This window comes from Orcinus orca, chromosome 5 (genome assembly GCF_937001465.1).
Source record: "Orcinus orca chromosome 5, mOrcOrc1.1, whole genome shotgun sequence".
Taxonomy (NCBI): Eukaryota; Metazoa; Chordata; class Mammalia; order Artiodactyla; family Delphinidae; genus Orcinus; species Orcinus orca.
This window is the reverse complement of record NC_064563.1, coordinates 76700498-76715737: the sequence shown is the minus strand read 5'-3', so window position 1 is coordinate 76715737 and position 15240 is coordinate 76700498. Positions and strand designations below refer to the sequence as shown.

Here is a 15240-nt window from a genome sequence, read left to right as displayed (position 1 = left end):
CAGACATACACCGATGGAATTGAATAGACTGCAGAAATAAACCCTCACATATATAGTCAAATTGTTTTCAACAAGGGTGCTAAGACCATTCAATGGGGACAAGATAGTCTTTTTAACAAATGGTGCTGGGAAAACTGGATATCCAAATGCAAAAGACTGAATTTGGACCCTTACCTAACATCATATACAAAAATTAATTTAAAATGGACCCATGACCTAAATCAAAGACCTAAAAAACTATAAAACTATAAGAAGAAAACACAGGGTAAAAGCTTCAGGACACTACATTTGGTAGTGATTCAATGGATACAACACCAAATGCACAGGCAACAGAAGAAAATGTAGACAATATGGACTTCCTAAAAATTAAAAGTTCTGTGCATTAAATGACACCATCCACAAATTAAAAAGGAAATCCACAGAATGGGAGAAAATATTTGCAAATCATATATCTGATAAGGAACTAATATCCAGAATATATAAAGAACTCCTAAAACTCTCAATTAAAAAAACTGCAATGCAATTCAAAAATGGGTAAAGGACTTCAATAGACATTTCTCCATAGAAGATATGCAAATGGCCAATAAACATATGAAAAGATGTTCAACATCACTAATCATTTGGGAGCTGCAAATCAAAACTACAATGAGATACCACCTCATACCCATCAGGCTGGCTACTATCATGAAAAGAGAATATAAGGAGTGTTGGTGAGGATGTGGAGAAATTGGAACCATTGTGTTCCACTGGTGGGAATATACAATGATATAACACTGTGGAAAATAGTATGATGGTTCCCCTAAAAATTAAAAATTAAGTTACAAAGTGATCTAGTTATTCCACTTTCAGGTATACACTCAAAAGAATTGAAAGCAGGGTCTTGAAGAGGTGTCTGTACACCTATGTTCACAGCAGCATTATTCACAAGAGCTAAAATGTGGAAGCAACTCAAGTTGTTCATTGACAGATGAATGGATAAGCAAAGTCTCATATATACATAAAATGGGATATTATTTAGCTTTCAAAAGAAGGGAAATTCTGATGCTACATATGCTACAACACAGTTAACCTTAAGGACATTATACTAAGTGAAATCAGCTAGCCACAAAAAGACAAATACTGTTATGATTTCACTTCCATGAGGTACTTGAGTCAAAACCATAGACACAGAAAGTAGAATGGTAGCTGCCAGGGCCTGGGGGGGGAGGAATGGGGAATTAAGTGTTTAATAGGTATAGTGTTTCAGTTTTGCAAGATGAAACAAGTTCTGCAGATGGATGATGGTGATGTTTGCACAACAATATGAATGTACTTAATACCACTGAACTGTAAACTTAAAAAGTTAAGGTGGTAAATTTTACATTATGTGTATTTGATCACAATTAAAAAAATGGAAAACAAATATATGACCTCAATCTAATTATTAAAATGCATAAAACACAAATTGCGGGATATTCTACAAAACGACTAGCCTGTTCCCTTGTAAAAGGTCACACACATGAAAGACAGATTGTGTAGCTACTTCAGATTAAAGTAGACTCATGAAAACTAACTGTGGTCTTGGATGGGCCAAAGTACCTTTTTGTTTTTCATATAAAAAAACATTACTAGGGAAACTGGCAAAACAGAATTACAGTGGGTAGTATTATATTAATGTTAATTTTCTGGTTTAGCTCACTGCACTATGGTAATATTTTTGTTCTTTGGAAAAATATTTAGTATTGTAAAGTATTAATATTTAGCGGTAAGAGGGGCATGAATAAAATTCCTTTTAACTGGTTTACAAAAAATAATATTATACTCAATTACAGAAGAACAGAAATGATAAAGCAGATGTGGCAGGTAAAAATATTAACAATTGGGAGATGTGGGTCAAAGTATATGGAATTTCTTTGTACAATTCTTGCAACTTTCTGTAAGTCTGAAATGATTTGAAAATAATATAAAAACAAACAAACCAACATAAAACCAACAAAAAAACCCAAAACACAAATAGAACAGTGGCACTGCAGTCAGATATTAGTGTGTGGCTTAAAAAGGCTCATCAAGGCAATCCAAGTATACTATTCTATTTAAGATTACTAGTAAAATGAAAATGGATCAAACCATGCTTTAGATTATACTAATGATCAAATCATTTAAGAGTCAACATTCAGATGTTCTGTGGAACCTGAATTATCCAGAAGCAACAGGATGTTCTATACTGGTTATACCTCTAACGTTAACTACTCTCATGTCATGTGGGAGTTATTTGTTAAGTTTTGATTTGCATAAACAGAAAGTAGGCTCCTAGAGGACAAGAACAATGTTACATTCATCTTAGTATCTACATGATTGGAACAATAACAAATAATTGAACAAAAACCAATCCCTCCAAAGCACCTGTTTGCGTGTGAACAGAGACTTTCATACAAACACACAAAATTAGCTCTAAAGCATTTTCAACAACACTTTAATTACCCGATAGCTCCTCACAACTGGTAAAAAAGGAGGTCTAAAGAATCTGGTTTTAAAGCAGAGTATTTATTCTGGGTGTATATTTAATAGGCCAGTATCATAGAGATTATATGATTTTATCTCCAGCAGGAAGAGCTAGCATCTGTTATACAACTACTATGTGCTCAGTTTCTATGTGGAGAAACTGAGGCTATGAGAAACTGAGTAATGTCCCCACCATCACACAACCAGGCAAGGGTGAGGCCAGGAAGTGGTAGGGTCAGGTGTCACCATAAAGTCCAGGTTCTCTCTGCAACTTCAAAAAGTCATTCAATGTATCCTTTTCTGTACCACTCTGAGTAATAAGCATGATAATTCCTACTGCAGAGGGTTTTCATAAAATTTAAATGACATGATCAATATAAAAGTACTGTGAAAGTTTAAAGTTCTACAAATAATCAAAGACATATTAAAAAAAATTATCATCTACCTAGATATCTGTCCTCAAACTCACTTTGAAGTAGTCAGGGAGGTGTCAGCCACCCTTTTGAATAGATGATGGGAGTAGAAATTCAGAGAGGTTAAGTAACTTGTTTGAGTCACAAAGTAGGACTAGAATCTAAATCTTGTATCTTCTGTTTCTATTTCTATTACATCCTGATGCATCTAAAATATAAAGTAGATCTTTAGAAGAAAAATATCTATTTAAAATGTTAAAATCAGGTTGTGTATTAGGTGTAGATTTCAAAATTCAATTGGGGACAAATATTTTAATCACTTTTATTAATTTTATAATGCACGTTATACTCAATTACTCAGGCACACACTTACTTATTCTGGAAAATGAGGCACACCCACAGCCTTCTCACATAAACAACATCAATGGTTAAACTACTCTACTTTTGGACTTTTGTAAGTATATTTAAAACCTAAAATGAAGCTAGGTAGTATAAATAAGCCTCTTCTGTTCATTTGTTTTTTTAACTTGTTCCTTGGTTTACTGTCTCAAGGAAATATGAAACAACACTAATAACACAAATAGCCAAGATCATGTGCCAGCTGCACACACACACTCTTATTCTTTCAATCACTGTAAAACATTTCAAGTAAGTACTATCATCTTCAGTGTTACAGATGAGTAAAGAGAAGATCAGTGTTAAGTAAACTGCTCAGTTACACAGCCAGTTAAGTGGTAGGACTGGAATTCTAAACCAGATCAATCTGACTCTAAGTCCTTTATTTATAACTACATGGCTATGCAATGTCTCAACAATTTCCAAGTGTAGTGTGATGCTAAGTTAGGGACACTGGAGTAAATAAGTCAGAGAACTCTGAACTGGAAGGACTGGCTCCCTATTGAATATAAGAACAGAAACTACTACAAAATTTCAAAGGATTCTAGAAAACTATTTTAACATCAAAAGACAAATTGAGGTGACAAGAGTAAAATAAACTTTCAAACGTCCTACTTCAAAAAATATTGTACTACTAAATCCTAGTTACTTGGAAAGGTGTTACATTATTACAATAACGCTTTGGCTGCTTATGTAGAATTATATTTATAAATTCAATTTCTTCTCTGCAATACAGAGGAAATATCCAGCTGGACTTATCTATTCAATTCTTGGTAGTTTTACAATGATTTGACTTTTAATGATTTTCATAAAGGGTCAGAGATTATATAGAAGCAGTAACATAATAACATGGACTGAAGTTTTAGTGTAATACCTATAATTTCCCCTAGAATCCTATTTTGTATAATGTTCTTACTGATTTTCATTTTTAGGAGAGGGGAAGGGCACTGAGATGTGAACAATCACAGCTGATAACCCATTTTTTCCCACAATAGGACTTACTTTGACACTGTGTTTTCACAGCAAAAACACCATTTTTACTAGATTTTATGCTATAGATCAATAATAATAAAAATACCTAAAGATGCATTTATTTACACTTTAAATGAGGTTGAGATCTTTCACACCAAAGATCACTATTATTATACATAATAATACTATCATTATTTTAACTTTGGATGACTCTGTTGGTTGGGTAGTTAATGTCTTAATAAACCATCCCTTGGAACTATTAAGTAAAGCTCTGAAAGCTAAAAATGTTCAGATTCTCTGACATTTGGCTATTGTTTCATTTTATTTTTTGACTGTTATACATTAACTTTAAAAAAATGAACTTATGATTTTAGAATAGTTTTAGATTTACAGAAAAGTTGCAAAGATACCACGAAGAGTTCCCCACTTTATATACATTAGCTATTGTTTTTAAATAATAAATGTGAAGTATGTTACCCTACCAAGTGACAGAAAGATGAGTATTTCCAAAGATAAATATATACTAGAAAACAAAATGCTATATATAAAATGACACATCCAGTACAAGATCAGGAGGACAATTATTTTTATTATCTTTAGAAAATAAAATTTCCCAAAGCAAATAAATTAAAAAACTGTTTCAAACAGATTTACAAATATAAAAGGCATGATAACAAATCTAAGGCAGTTCAATATGATGAAGTTTAGAATGTATCTTATTTCACAGATAACCTAATAAAATGGCAAATATTAACCCATTTTATATTAAATCCCAGATATTTAACTCCCTAAAAATACCGTTTGAAGCCCAACGTGAATTACCAAATCTAACAAAGAAATAGTTAAAATGATTTGAAAAGAATACAAATGAAACATTAAAAACAAATGAAATTTTTATAAAGAAAAAAGAAAACTAATAAAAACCTGTGGTATGGTGGGTAGGATGACAGTATTCTCAGCAGGGACTGGCAGGACAGGGATCACAGGGACAGTGGGAGAAGAGGGAGGTACAGCTTCTGTTGGCTAAAAATCATCAACGACAAAAAATCAGGAAAAATATCAAATAAAAAGGAAACATAATAGAAAGTTTTGTCATAAAGATAAATTATAGTTTTCAGAAATAACTGAAATAGGTAAAATAATATATTACTTCAACTTAAATGAGAAAACGCTCAATTATACCACCAATAATAATTTTAATAACTCTGTAGTTAAAACGAGTGACTACTCTTTAGATGTTTAAATGAAAATAATAAAAGATAATGATTTAACAATACTCCTCCACTGGGAGGCAAGACACTCACTTCACAGACAGACTACAAAATATTTTTGTAGCATTCAGTATCTATTTGACTACTTTCCTCCTTGCATTCAAAGAATCAAAAGTAATTTCATTAGCCCATGAGGTAGGCAATTGGGGCCTATAAATCCACAAACAGAAGATTCAAAGGACTTAAAAACTGAATTTATATCATTTTAAGGAATCTGTGTTGTTAACCTCTACTGTCAAGAACTGTAATAACCTGTCTTAAACCTGCCTGTAAAGTCATTAAGTGGGAACTCTAGTGACATAATTTAAACTAAGAAGTTTTGATATTTATACTCAATCAAGCTTAATTACTATTTTAAAAAAAGGTGTAACTGGAACACAAAAGAGGTGTCTTGTAACGAGTCCCAATCTCTATAAACTGGATTAATTAATAAATATTTGCTATACCAATGACATATACTACATATATAAGAAAAACATTAAAATCAAATCTATAAGAAAACAATGTACATTAGAAGACACTTAAAACAGGAAGAACCAATTGCCAAACTTGAAACTATGCTTTTCCTCATTGATAAATACAAAATAAAATTATAATGTTGACCTTTTGCTGTCAATCAAATGAATCAAGATTTATCAAAAATGTATGGCATCTCTTCAATAATGGTGCTGGGACAACCAGATAGCAACATGCAAAAGAATAAAGTTAAACCACTACCACACATCCTATATAAAAACTAACTGGAAATTAATCAATGACCTAAATATAAGCATTAAAACCATAAAACTTTTAGAAGAAAACATAGGGATAAATCTTCATGACCTTGGATTTGACAATGGATTCTTAAATATGATATCAAAAGCATAAGTAAAAAAAAAAATCAATTAGACTTTATCAGAATTAAAACCTTTTGTGCACCAAATGGCATTATCAAGAAAGGGGAAAGACAACGCATGGAATGGGAGAAAATCTTGTAAATCATACATCTGATGATAGTTTAACATGAAGAATATATAAAGAACTCCTACAACTCACCACAGAAAGACAATTAAAAATTAGGCAAAGGACTTGAACAGACATTTCTCCAAAGAAGATACACAAATGACCAATAAGCACATGAAAGTATACTCAGCATCATCATTCATTAGGGAAATGTAAATCAAAGTTACAATGATATATCACTTCATACCTACTAGGATGCTATAATAAAAAAGTGAAAACAAAAACAGAAAGTAACAAGTGTTGGCAAGGATGTGCAGAAACTGGAATCCTCAAAAACTGCTGGTGGGAATGCAAAATGGTGCAGTCACTGTGGAAAACAATTTGGTTTGGCAGTTCTTCAAAAAACTAACCCTAGGATTACCATATGACCCAGCAATTCTACTCCTAGGTAAATACTCAAAAGAACTAAAAAGAGGGACTTGAATACTTTTCCCCAGTGTTCAATGATGCATTATTCACAACAGCCAAAAGGTAAAAACAATCCAAGTGTCCATCAACAGATAAATAGCTACAAGATGTGGTATATTTATACAATGGATATTAATTCAGACATAAAAAGGGATGAAATTGTGATACATGCTACACATGGATGAATCTTGAAAACATTATACTAAGTGAAATTAACCAGACACAAAAGGTCAATATTGTGTGATTCCACTTATATGAAATATTTAGAATAGGTAAATTCATAAAAATAGACTAGAAGTTACCAGGGGCCAGGGAGAGAGGAGCATAAGGAGTTTACTGCTTAAGGGTTACAAAGTAAGTTTGAGATAATGAAAAGGTTTTGGAAATAGTAGATAGTGGTGATGGCTGGGCAACATTGGGAATGTAATTAATGCCACAGAATTGTGCAGTTAAAACTGGTTAAAATGGCAAATGTATTTTACCACAATTAAAAAACTCAAAAAAATTTTAATGCATGGAAACATGTCCTTTCACAGTGCTGCTGGATATATAACTTCATACAAACTTTACAAAAAGCAATCTAAGTAATTATCTGTAGCTTTAAAAATGTTCCAACTCTTTGACTTAGTATTTGTGGAAATCTATCCTAAGGGAATAATTCAAAAAGCAAATGTCTTAACAGTCACTATATTCTTTGTTTTTTTCTTTCTTTCTTTCTTTTTTTTTTTTTGCGGTATGTGGGCCTCTCACTGTTGTGGCCTCTCCCGTTGCGGAGCACAGGCTCCGGACGCGCAGGCTCAGCAGCCATGGCTCACAGGCCAAGCCGCTCCGCGGCATGTGGGATCCCCCCAGACCGTGGCACAAACCTGTGCCACCTGCATTGGCAGGCGGACTCTCAACCACTGCGCTACCAGGGAAGCCCCCTCACTATATTCTTTTGAGCATTGTTTATACTTGGGGAAATGTAGGATATCCTAAATATAAGGTGTTGGAAGGGCTGAGCAAATAATGACAATTTTATAAGAATATTATGCATCGGTTAACAAGAATCTGTAAGAACACCTGTAAGTCATAAAGGATATTGCCTATGACATGACATTAAGTAAAAAAGGGAAGATAAAGCTTTTATTCAAAAAATGGAAAGAAATGTTTGAAAAGTAAACCTCTGAGGGCAGAATTATGAATGGTTTTTCTCCCCTGCCTCTTTATTTCGAATTCTACTTTTCCAGTTGTCAACAATGAATACACAGTGATGCTATAATGCTGGGTGAGGGATGGAAGATCTATTCATATTAAGAGAAAAACAATTATTATGATCTTTTACCATCTCATTCTCTAGAAAATAAACTGAAAATGCGTTTCCCATTAATTGTTCTAAAAGGTGTTAACAAATTTCAGTGATTTTACAAGACTATTAGAATTGAAGAAGCTAGGGATCAAGTTTAACCCTTCATTTTACAACTGAGCTAGGCTCACAAAAGGTAACCTGTAAGGAATTAGGAAAAGATATGCTAGATTATTGTTACCTGGATTTCTTATATCCTGTAGAAAGAGATTTTAAGCCATTAAATTTTGTTTCTTTTTTTCTTTCTTTTTAATGTTCCCAGTCTAAACCAGTTCCCTGTTTGGGATGACGGAAAAAATTATGGAGATGGACAACGGTGATGGCTGCACAACACTGTGAATGTATTTAATGACACTGAATTAATTGTACACTAAGAAAGGTTAAAATGGTAAAATTTTGTTATGTATATTTTACCACAATTTTTTAAAAAAAGGACATTAGGAATAAAGCCTCTGTGGGTCTTACTTGGGACTCCAGTCACCAATTATACATTGCTCCTATAGAAAAAGAAAATTCAAATTCCATAGTATGAGCTTAAAACAAATAATTTAAATGCTAACTAATTTTCAATGGAATACTTACAATTTTTTAAAAATGTCTGAAAAACCCAGAGATTCTAACTCCTAATTTATGACAAAGAGAAAAAGATAGTTTTAAAAGAATTTATGTTAAGTGAAATAATTCAGAGAAAGACAAATACCACATGATCTCACTACAAAACAAAACAAACAAAACAAAATGAAAAGAGACTCATAGATACAGAGAACAAATGTGTGGTTGTCAAAAGGGAGGGAAGCAGTGGGGCGGGGGTAGAGTGGACGAAAGAGGTGAAGGGAATTACAAGGTATAAACCTCTAGTTATATAAGTCACAGGGATGTAATATACAGCACAAGAAATAAGGTCAGTAATATTATAATAACTTTGTATGGGGAGAGATGGTTACTAGACTTACTGTGGTGATCATTTCACGATGTACGTAAATATCAAATCATTTAGTACACCCAAAACTAACATAATACTGTACAACAACTATATTTCAATAATTTTAGAAAACTGCTGCTAAATCAACTGGATATACATATGGAAAATGAAATGAACCCTCTTCACTCCCTTACACCATACTTAAAATTAATTCCAGATGGCTTACTGACATAATTAAGAGATGTACAAAAATTAGGTTTCTAAAAGATAGTATTGATAGAATATCAGGATCTTGGTGTAGGCAAATACTTCTTGAATAGGAAAGTACAGGTTGTTGAAATCGAGCAGGGTGAGGAGAGCCTCTGCGCACAGGGAGTGGAAGGGTGGCAGCAGTCTGGAGCAGGGTGTTGCGGAGTCTGAGCAGGATGAGGAGGGTATCCCATGTGGGCAAGTAGTGGCAGCAGCCTGATGTGTTTTGCTGGATCCCAAGTGTGATGGAGTATCTATGTGGCAGTAGTAGTAGTCTGGCAAGAAGTACAGGGACCCCAGTGGAACAAGGTGGGGATATCTCTTGGATCTTGAGCTGGGTGGGAAGGATGTCTATCTAGAGCATCGACAGTGACAGGAGATTGCTTATATACAGGGGATTTTTGATCCAAGGATAAAGGAAGCAAGGTTCCTCACGTCAGAGAACAGAGTCACAAATATGGAAAGGGAGAAAATTAGCCTGAAATCTATGGTTTTAGACTAGATTTGGAGGTACCTGTATGACTGCATGGTTTTCAATATATATAAATACAGAAATAAATGCATGTGTTTATATGTACATATATACCCTAGCTCTGTCTACAGAGAAGACCTGGGAGCAGTAACACCTCAAGAGCATGAAAATACTTGGCATTCAGATCCTGGTTTATAAATACCCATTCTTTGATTCAAAAAAAAAACAACAAAAGAGGAATCTTTGGAGAAATGGCTGATTTCAGTGCTAGAGTCCAGCAAGTACAATATAAGCCTAGAATATTCTGCTGTTCCAGAAAATAAGGAGGTGCTCGAAGAATAACGAGGGCATGACAAAGGACACTGGCAGTCAGCTTGAAGGGCTCTTATCAGTCAGACTGAGAATAATTTGAGACTCAAAATAAATAACAATAATGATGACATAAATCCCACTGAATTAAACAGGACTCCAGGAGTCTACACTGATATAATTACATAAAAATTAAATGAACAGAGAGAAGAGAGAGCATTTCCTTACAGCAGAATGCCCATTAAGAAATGTAGAAGGAATGATGGAGTTACAAAATCATCATTTGGCAACCACCATAGTAATAATTCATTCAAGAAACATCAACAAATGTTAAAACTTCCATTGCTGCTGAATGAACCCTCCATTTCATTCTAGTGGAAGAAAGTTTGAATGTGAGACACACACACACATACACACACATATCTCCCCTACAAAGATTTATTAATTACAGTGCAGAAATGTAGCAGACACTATCTTAAAGTTAACATCACTCACCAGGACAAATCAAAATCATATGCTACCTGATGGGATGTAATAAGAATACATCGCTTCTGTGACATTCTTATCAAAGATGCATAACTTGAACATTAAACATCAGACAAACCCAAATTGAGTGACAAACTACAAAATAACTGGCTGTAGTCATCCAAAATATCAAAGACAAGAAAGTCTAAAGTTTATCATTTTTTTATTTAATTTTTTTAAACAGCTGTGTTAAAGTATAACTGATATACAAAAACTGCACATATTTAATGTATACAATTTGATGAGTTTGGACATATGCATACACCTGTGACACAATCACCACAGTCAAAGTAGGAGACATATCTAACACCTATAAAAGTTTCTTTATGCCTCTTTAATAGGGTCAGCTATTAGCTAATTAATAATCCATTTTAACATAAAAAAGACAAAGCTGTATGCTTATATCAAATTTCAAGGCCAAGCACAAAAATTTCCTCCATTAGGCAGTTGCTCTCCAAAACCCTTTATGATAAACTATAAATTCTTTAATATTACATTTAAACCTCACTGTAATACTGGCTCAGAGCCTATTCTAAATCTATTTCCTTTCGATACGATAATCTAAAGGATCTGAATACCATTTTTTAAAAATCCTAAAAAAATGTACACCATCTGAATCCACCCCACTCTCTACAGGGCACTGAGCAAGTACTATGAAAAAGAACATATGCCCCTGCTTCTTCCTTAAGAAAGGCAAATACTGCTGAGAAAGTCTTCAAAACCAAATGGGTACCAACACACACAATTTCCTAGCCACAGCCAATAACCAGTTCAGGTAACACAGAATTACAGAACAACAAGTCATTTAGTTCATATGAAACAAAAATACCACGCTAAACAAATAATATCTAATCAAATGAACGTTGAGTGATGAGGAACAGCACAGATGTTAGATATGATAATACATATGAAGAGACAAGAGGCTATTTTCAGTGCAGGATTGAGAGCATGGTAAAATTCTGGGGAGTTGTATAACAAGATTCTAAATCGGAAAATGGCAAACTTAAGACTCTAATATAAATAATGAGGCAGCAATATACAGTAACCATTATATGTGGGTTATTACAGAAAAGAAGGAATTCACCATAAGCATTTTAAACTTGAAAAATCTTACATACATATTTTATTAGACAATATGACTTTTATGCCATCATCCTTCTCCTGCTCCATTTGTATATATCACTCAATAAGATCAGCTCCAACGAGTTTTAGTTGTTTTTTTTTTTTTTTAATCTTGACCATATGACTAACAACGGTCTCAGTTGTTTCTATCCATAGCAACACCACGGAATCATTAGCCTCGGAGGCTGCCTTCAGAGACTTGTTTCCATGACAACAGAGGCTATAATATTAACACTGTCTCAAAGAACACTGCAGAAAATTGTAAATTCCAGGAAAGTAACTGGATTGTACATATTTTTAAAGTACCTTTTTAATGCCAGTATCGAAATGACAGCTTTCTGAAAAATGTTTTAACTAATTTTTAGAGATTCTTGTTATTTATTCACAGCTTTACATTTTAAATTTCATTTAAGATCTTAAAATTATGAAAGCAGCTTTTAAAAAAATTTTGATACAAAGTGGTCTGAAACCTCGTTAGGTATAGCCACATGCTTAATGTGTACTGCACATCTACATTTATGACTATGTACCTCCCTCTTTCACTTCCATTAATTCAACAATAAATGAAAAACAATATATAAATTGAGCGCCGTTACCTTTAATAAATCTCTATTTGCTTAAAATAGTTAAAGTGTTTTTTTTATATGTGCATCTGACTCCTGACTGATACAGGAAGAGACAGAAGGAACAATTAGGAGGCTGCTATAATAATCCAGCTGAGGTTATCAGTCGCTTTAACCAAATGATGGTGATGGTGAAAATGGACATGAGTAGTCAAATAAAGATAGATTTTGAATGTAGAATTGGTATATCTAGTGACTGATGGGAAGTTGGGAGGAAGGACTATTAAGAATAACACCAACAATGGCCACTAAAAAGTATCTTTTACATCATAGTTAGACCCAATCACAATAGATTTACAAGGCTTTCTGAACATATTTTTAAACTCTTTCTCACTTATTTTCTTTTTAATTTTTGGCTGCACCCCATGGCATGTGGGACCTTAGTTCCCTGACCAGGGATCAAACCCGCACCCTCTACACTGGAAGGCGGAGCCTTAACCACTGGACCACCGGAGAAGTCCCTCTCACTTATTTTCTTGCTTATTAAAATGGTCATCATAGCATAAGATCAAACTCTGAAGAAAGATAACTAATACCATACTACCAAGTAATTAATAATTGTTTACACCTTACATTAACATGTCACATGAATGGGGTAAACTGAGCTTAGAATACACACAGAGATTCAATAAGGTCAAAATAAATTTATACCACATTTACGGAAAATGAAATATATGAAATAGCAACTCTTTTGTTATCAATATCTTAGATAACAAGGAAAAAAAATTACCCCTATGCCACTGTTGGTCAATAAGGATTTTATTTTGTTTTTGTATGGCACAGTTTAATATCCTTAATCCAAGTTCCTTTGCTTCAATATCTACTATGTGGTAATGAGACATGTTTCTCTGAATAAATGTCAGAGAAAAGAGAAACCAGGGGAAAAAACTTCAAGCCTTTTGTATGTTTATAGAAGGATAAAATACAGCACAGCAGATTTATCAAAACTGTTTGGGAATCACTGTACTTAACAGGGGTCCAGTATCTTCAGAATAAAGGTGTTTTTCATTGCTTAGATCTGGTTCTTATTTGATTCAAATGCTCTTTTTGCCACAGTTACTCCAAATAAGTACCTTCAATATAAACTCCATGTTATTTGAACCAGCTGTATATGATACCTGTGTCATAATTATCTCAGAAGCAAATAGCAACGAAACCAGATACATTTTTTAACAAATACTAAGGGATTAAATATAAATTTTTGATTTTAAAATAACAAAGGGGGGGTAGGGAAATAGGTGTAGTGATTAACAATCCTAGTATAGAAGCATGGGTACAAATTTGTTAGTTCACACACACAGAACATCTAGTTTACGGATCTATTTCTGCTTGCAAGATGCATGATAGTTAAGGTATGTCATCCCTTCATTATAAAAAGATGGTGTTCTATCAGCATTCAGCTGATTACTTTGTATTGGTAGAAGGATGAGCCAACAATCACTAAAAATTTCAAGTAGACAGAGATCCAAAAATTGGATTCAAAGATGTGGTTACATAATTAACAAATAGGTATGAAACTACCAACTGCAATATGCTGCCTGCTCCCCACCCCCCAATCTTATCAGACTATGGCTACAGAAACATACGCAACCGTGGAATCCATAATGACTAACCTAAAACGGGCCCTTAAATCTTCCTAGTAATAATATATTTACCCTATTCTATTCATTCTTGTACAAGTTCCTAGTGATTCAGGCCACTGTTACCTTTCTGAAGTCGTCTTCTACTATTCTCCTCCCACTCAGCATTTCGGCCATATTGACCTCTCTGTGCTCCAAACACTCTAAACATGCTCTGGCCTCAGAGTTTTTATTCACTCTTCCTCTGCATAGAATGCTCTTGCCCCAGATATCCATATGGCTCAACTCCATAACTTCTCTTATGCCGTTGCTCAAATATCGCCCTCCAGCTGAAGACACTCTTATTCTACTAACCCCACCCCACCCCCACCACGCACACACAAACATACACATTCCTGTTGCCTTCTCTTTTTACCTTGCCTCCAGCATACTACGTATTTTAATTACATTTGCCATCTGTCTTCCCCCCCTTTAATATAAGCTCTAGAAGAGCGTGGATTCTTGTTTTATTTACTCCTATATGCCCAGTGCCTAGAATAGTATCTAGCACACAGTAAGTATTTAATACATTTGTTGGACGAATGAAACCATGTGATTGCCAAAAGAGATTGAGTTCATCAGCACTCTAAAGTGATAAAGTGACTCGGAATGGATTGTGTACATCCTCCCTCCCCATGCTATACACATAGCAGATATTGCTAAAAGATTCTGTGTGGTTGGGCGGTCACTACCAATCAGAAAGTGTTCAAGATGTTCTACCATTTGATAACCTTAGAAGTTTCAAAATACAAAAATGCCAAAAAATTGCCAGTTTCATGTTGTTCTCTATCTAGCAACAGCTAATTGCCTAATAATAACCCAACTGAAAATAAACATGTCTTGGTGAAGAACACTTGCCCCAAAGATTTTTACCTCTTTCCTTTTTAAGCTGTATTAGAAAGTAAATATCACTGACAGCTCATATTTAAAACCTGTGGTGCCCTTCCTCCAAACTTCTGGGTTCTACTAACCTTAACTTGGTCCCTAGGTCCCTCCTCAGAGGTTAGCTGCTTCTCTGTTTACCTTGGTGTTCCATGTTTCCTCTTCAGTTTCCTTTTTAACACTGACCCCCCCCCCCATATTACACTTTCCTTGTTAAAATAATTACTGT

The 15240-nt window shown here is 34.1% G+C and overlaps 1 protein-coding gene across 21 annotated transcripts in view; it reads right to left on the bottom strand.

The window, feature by feature from the left end:
• The window catches only part of DLG1 (discs large MAGUK scaffold protein 1), a 285338-nt gene that overhangs the window by 145717 nt on the left and 124381 nt on the right, over window positions 1-15240 (bottom strand). For 13 of the 21 annotated variants that reach the window (XM_049709658.1, XM_004278774.4, XM_004278775.4 and 10 more), the window contains one exon: window positions 5187-5285. The exons of the other annotated variants lie outside the window; for them this stretch is intronic. In XM_049709658.1, the coding sequence (XP_049565615.1) occupies window positions 5187-5285 (99 nt within the window). The remainder of the gene's footprint in view (window positions 1-5186; window positions 5286-15240) is intronic. 21 annotated transcript variants of the gene reach the window in all.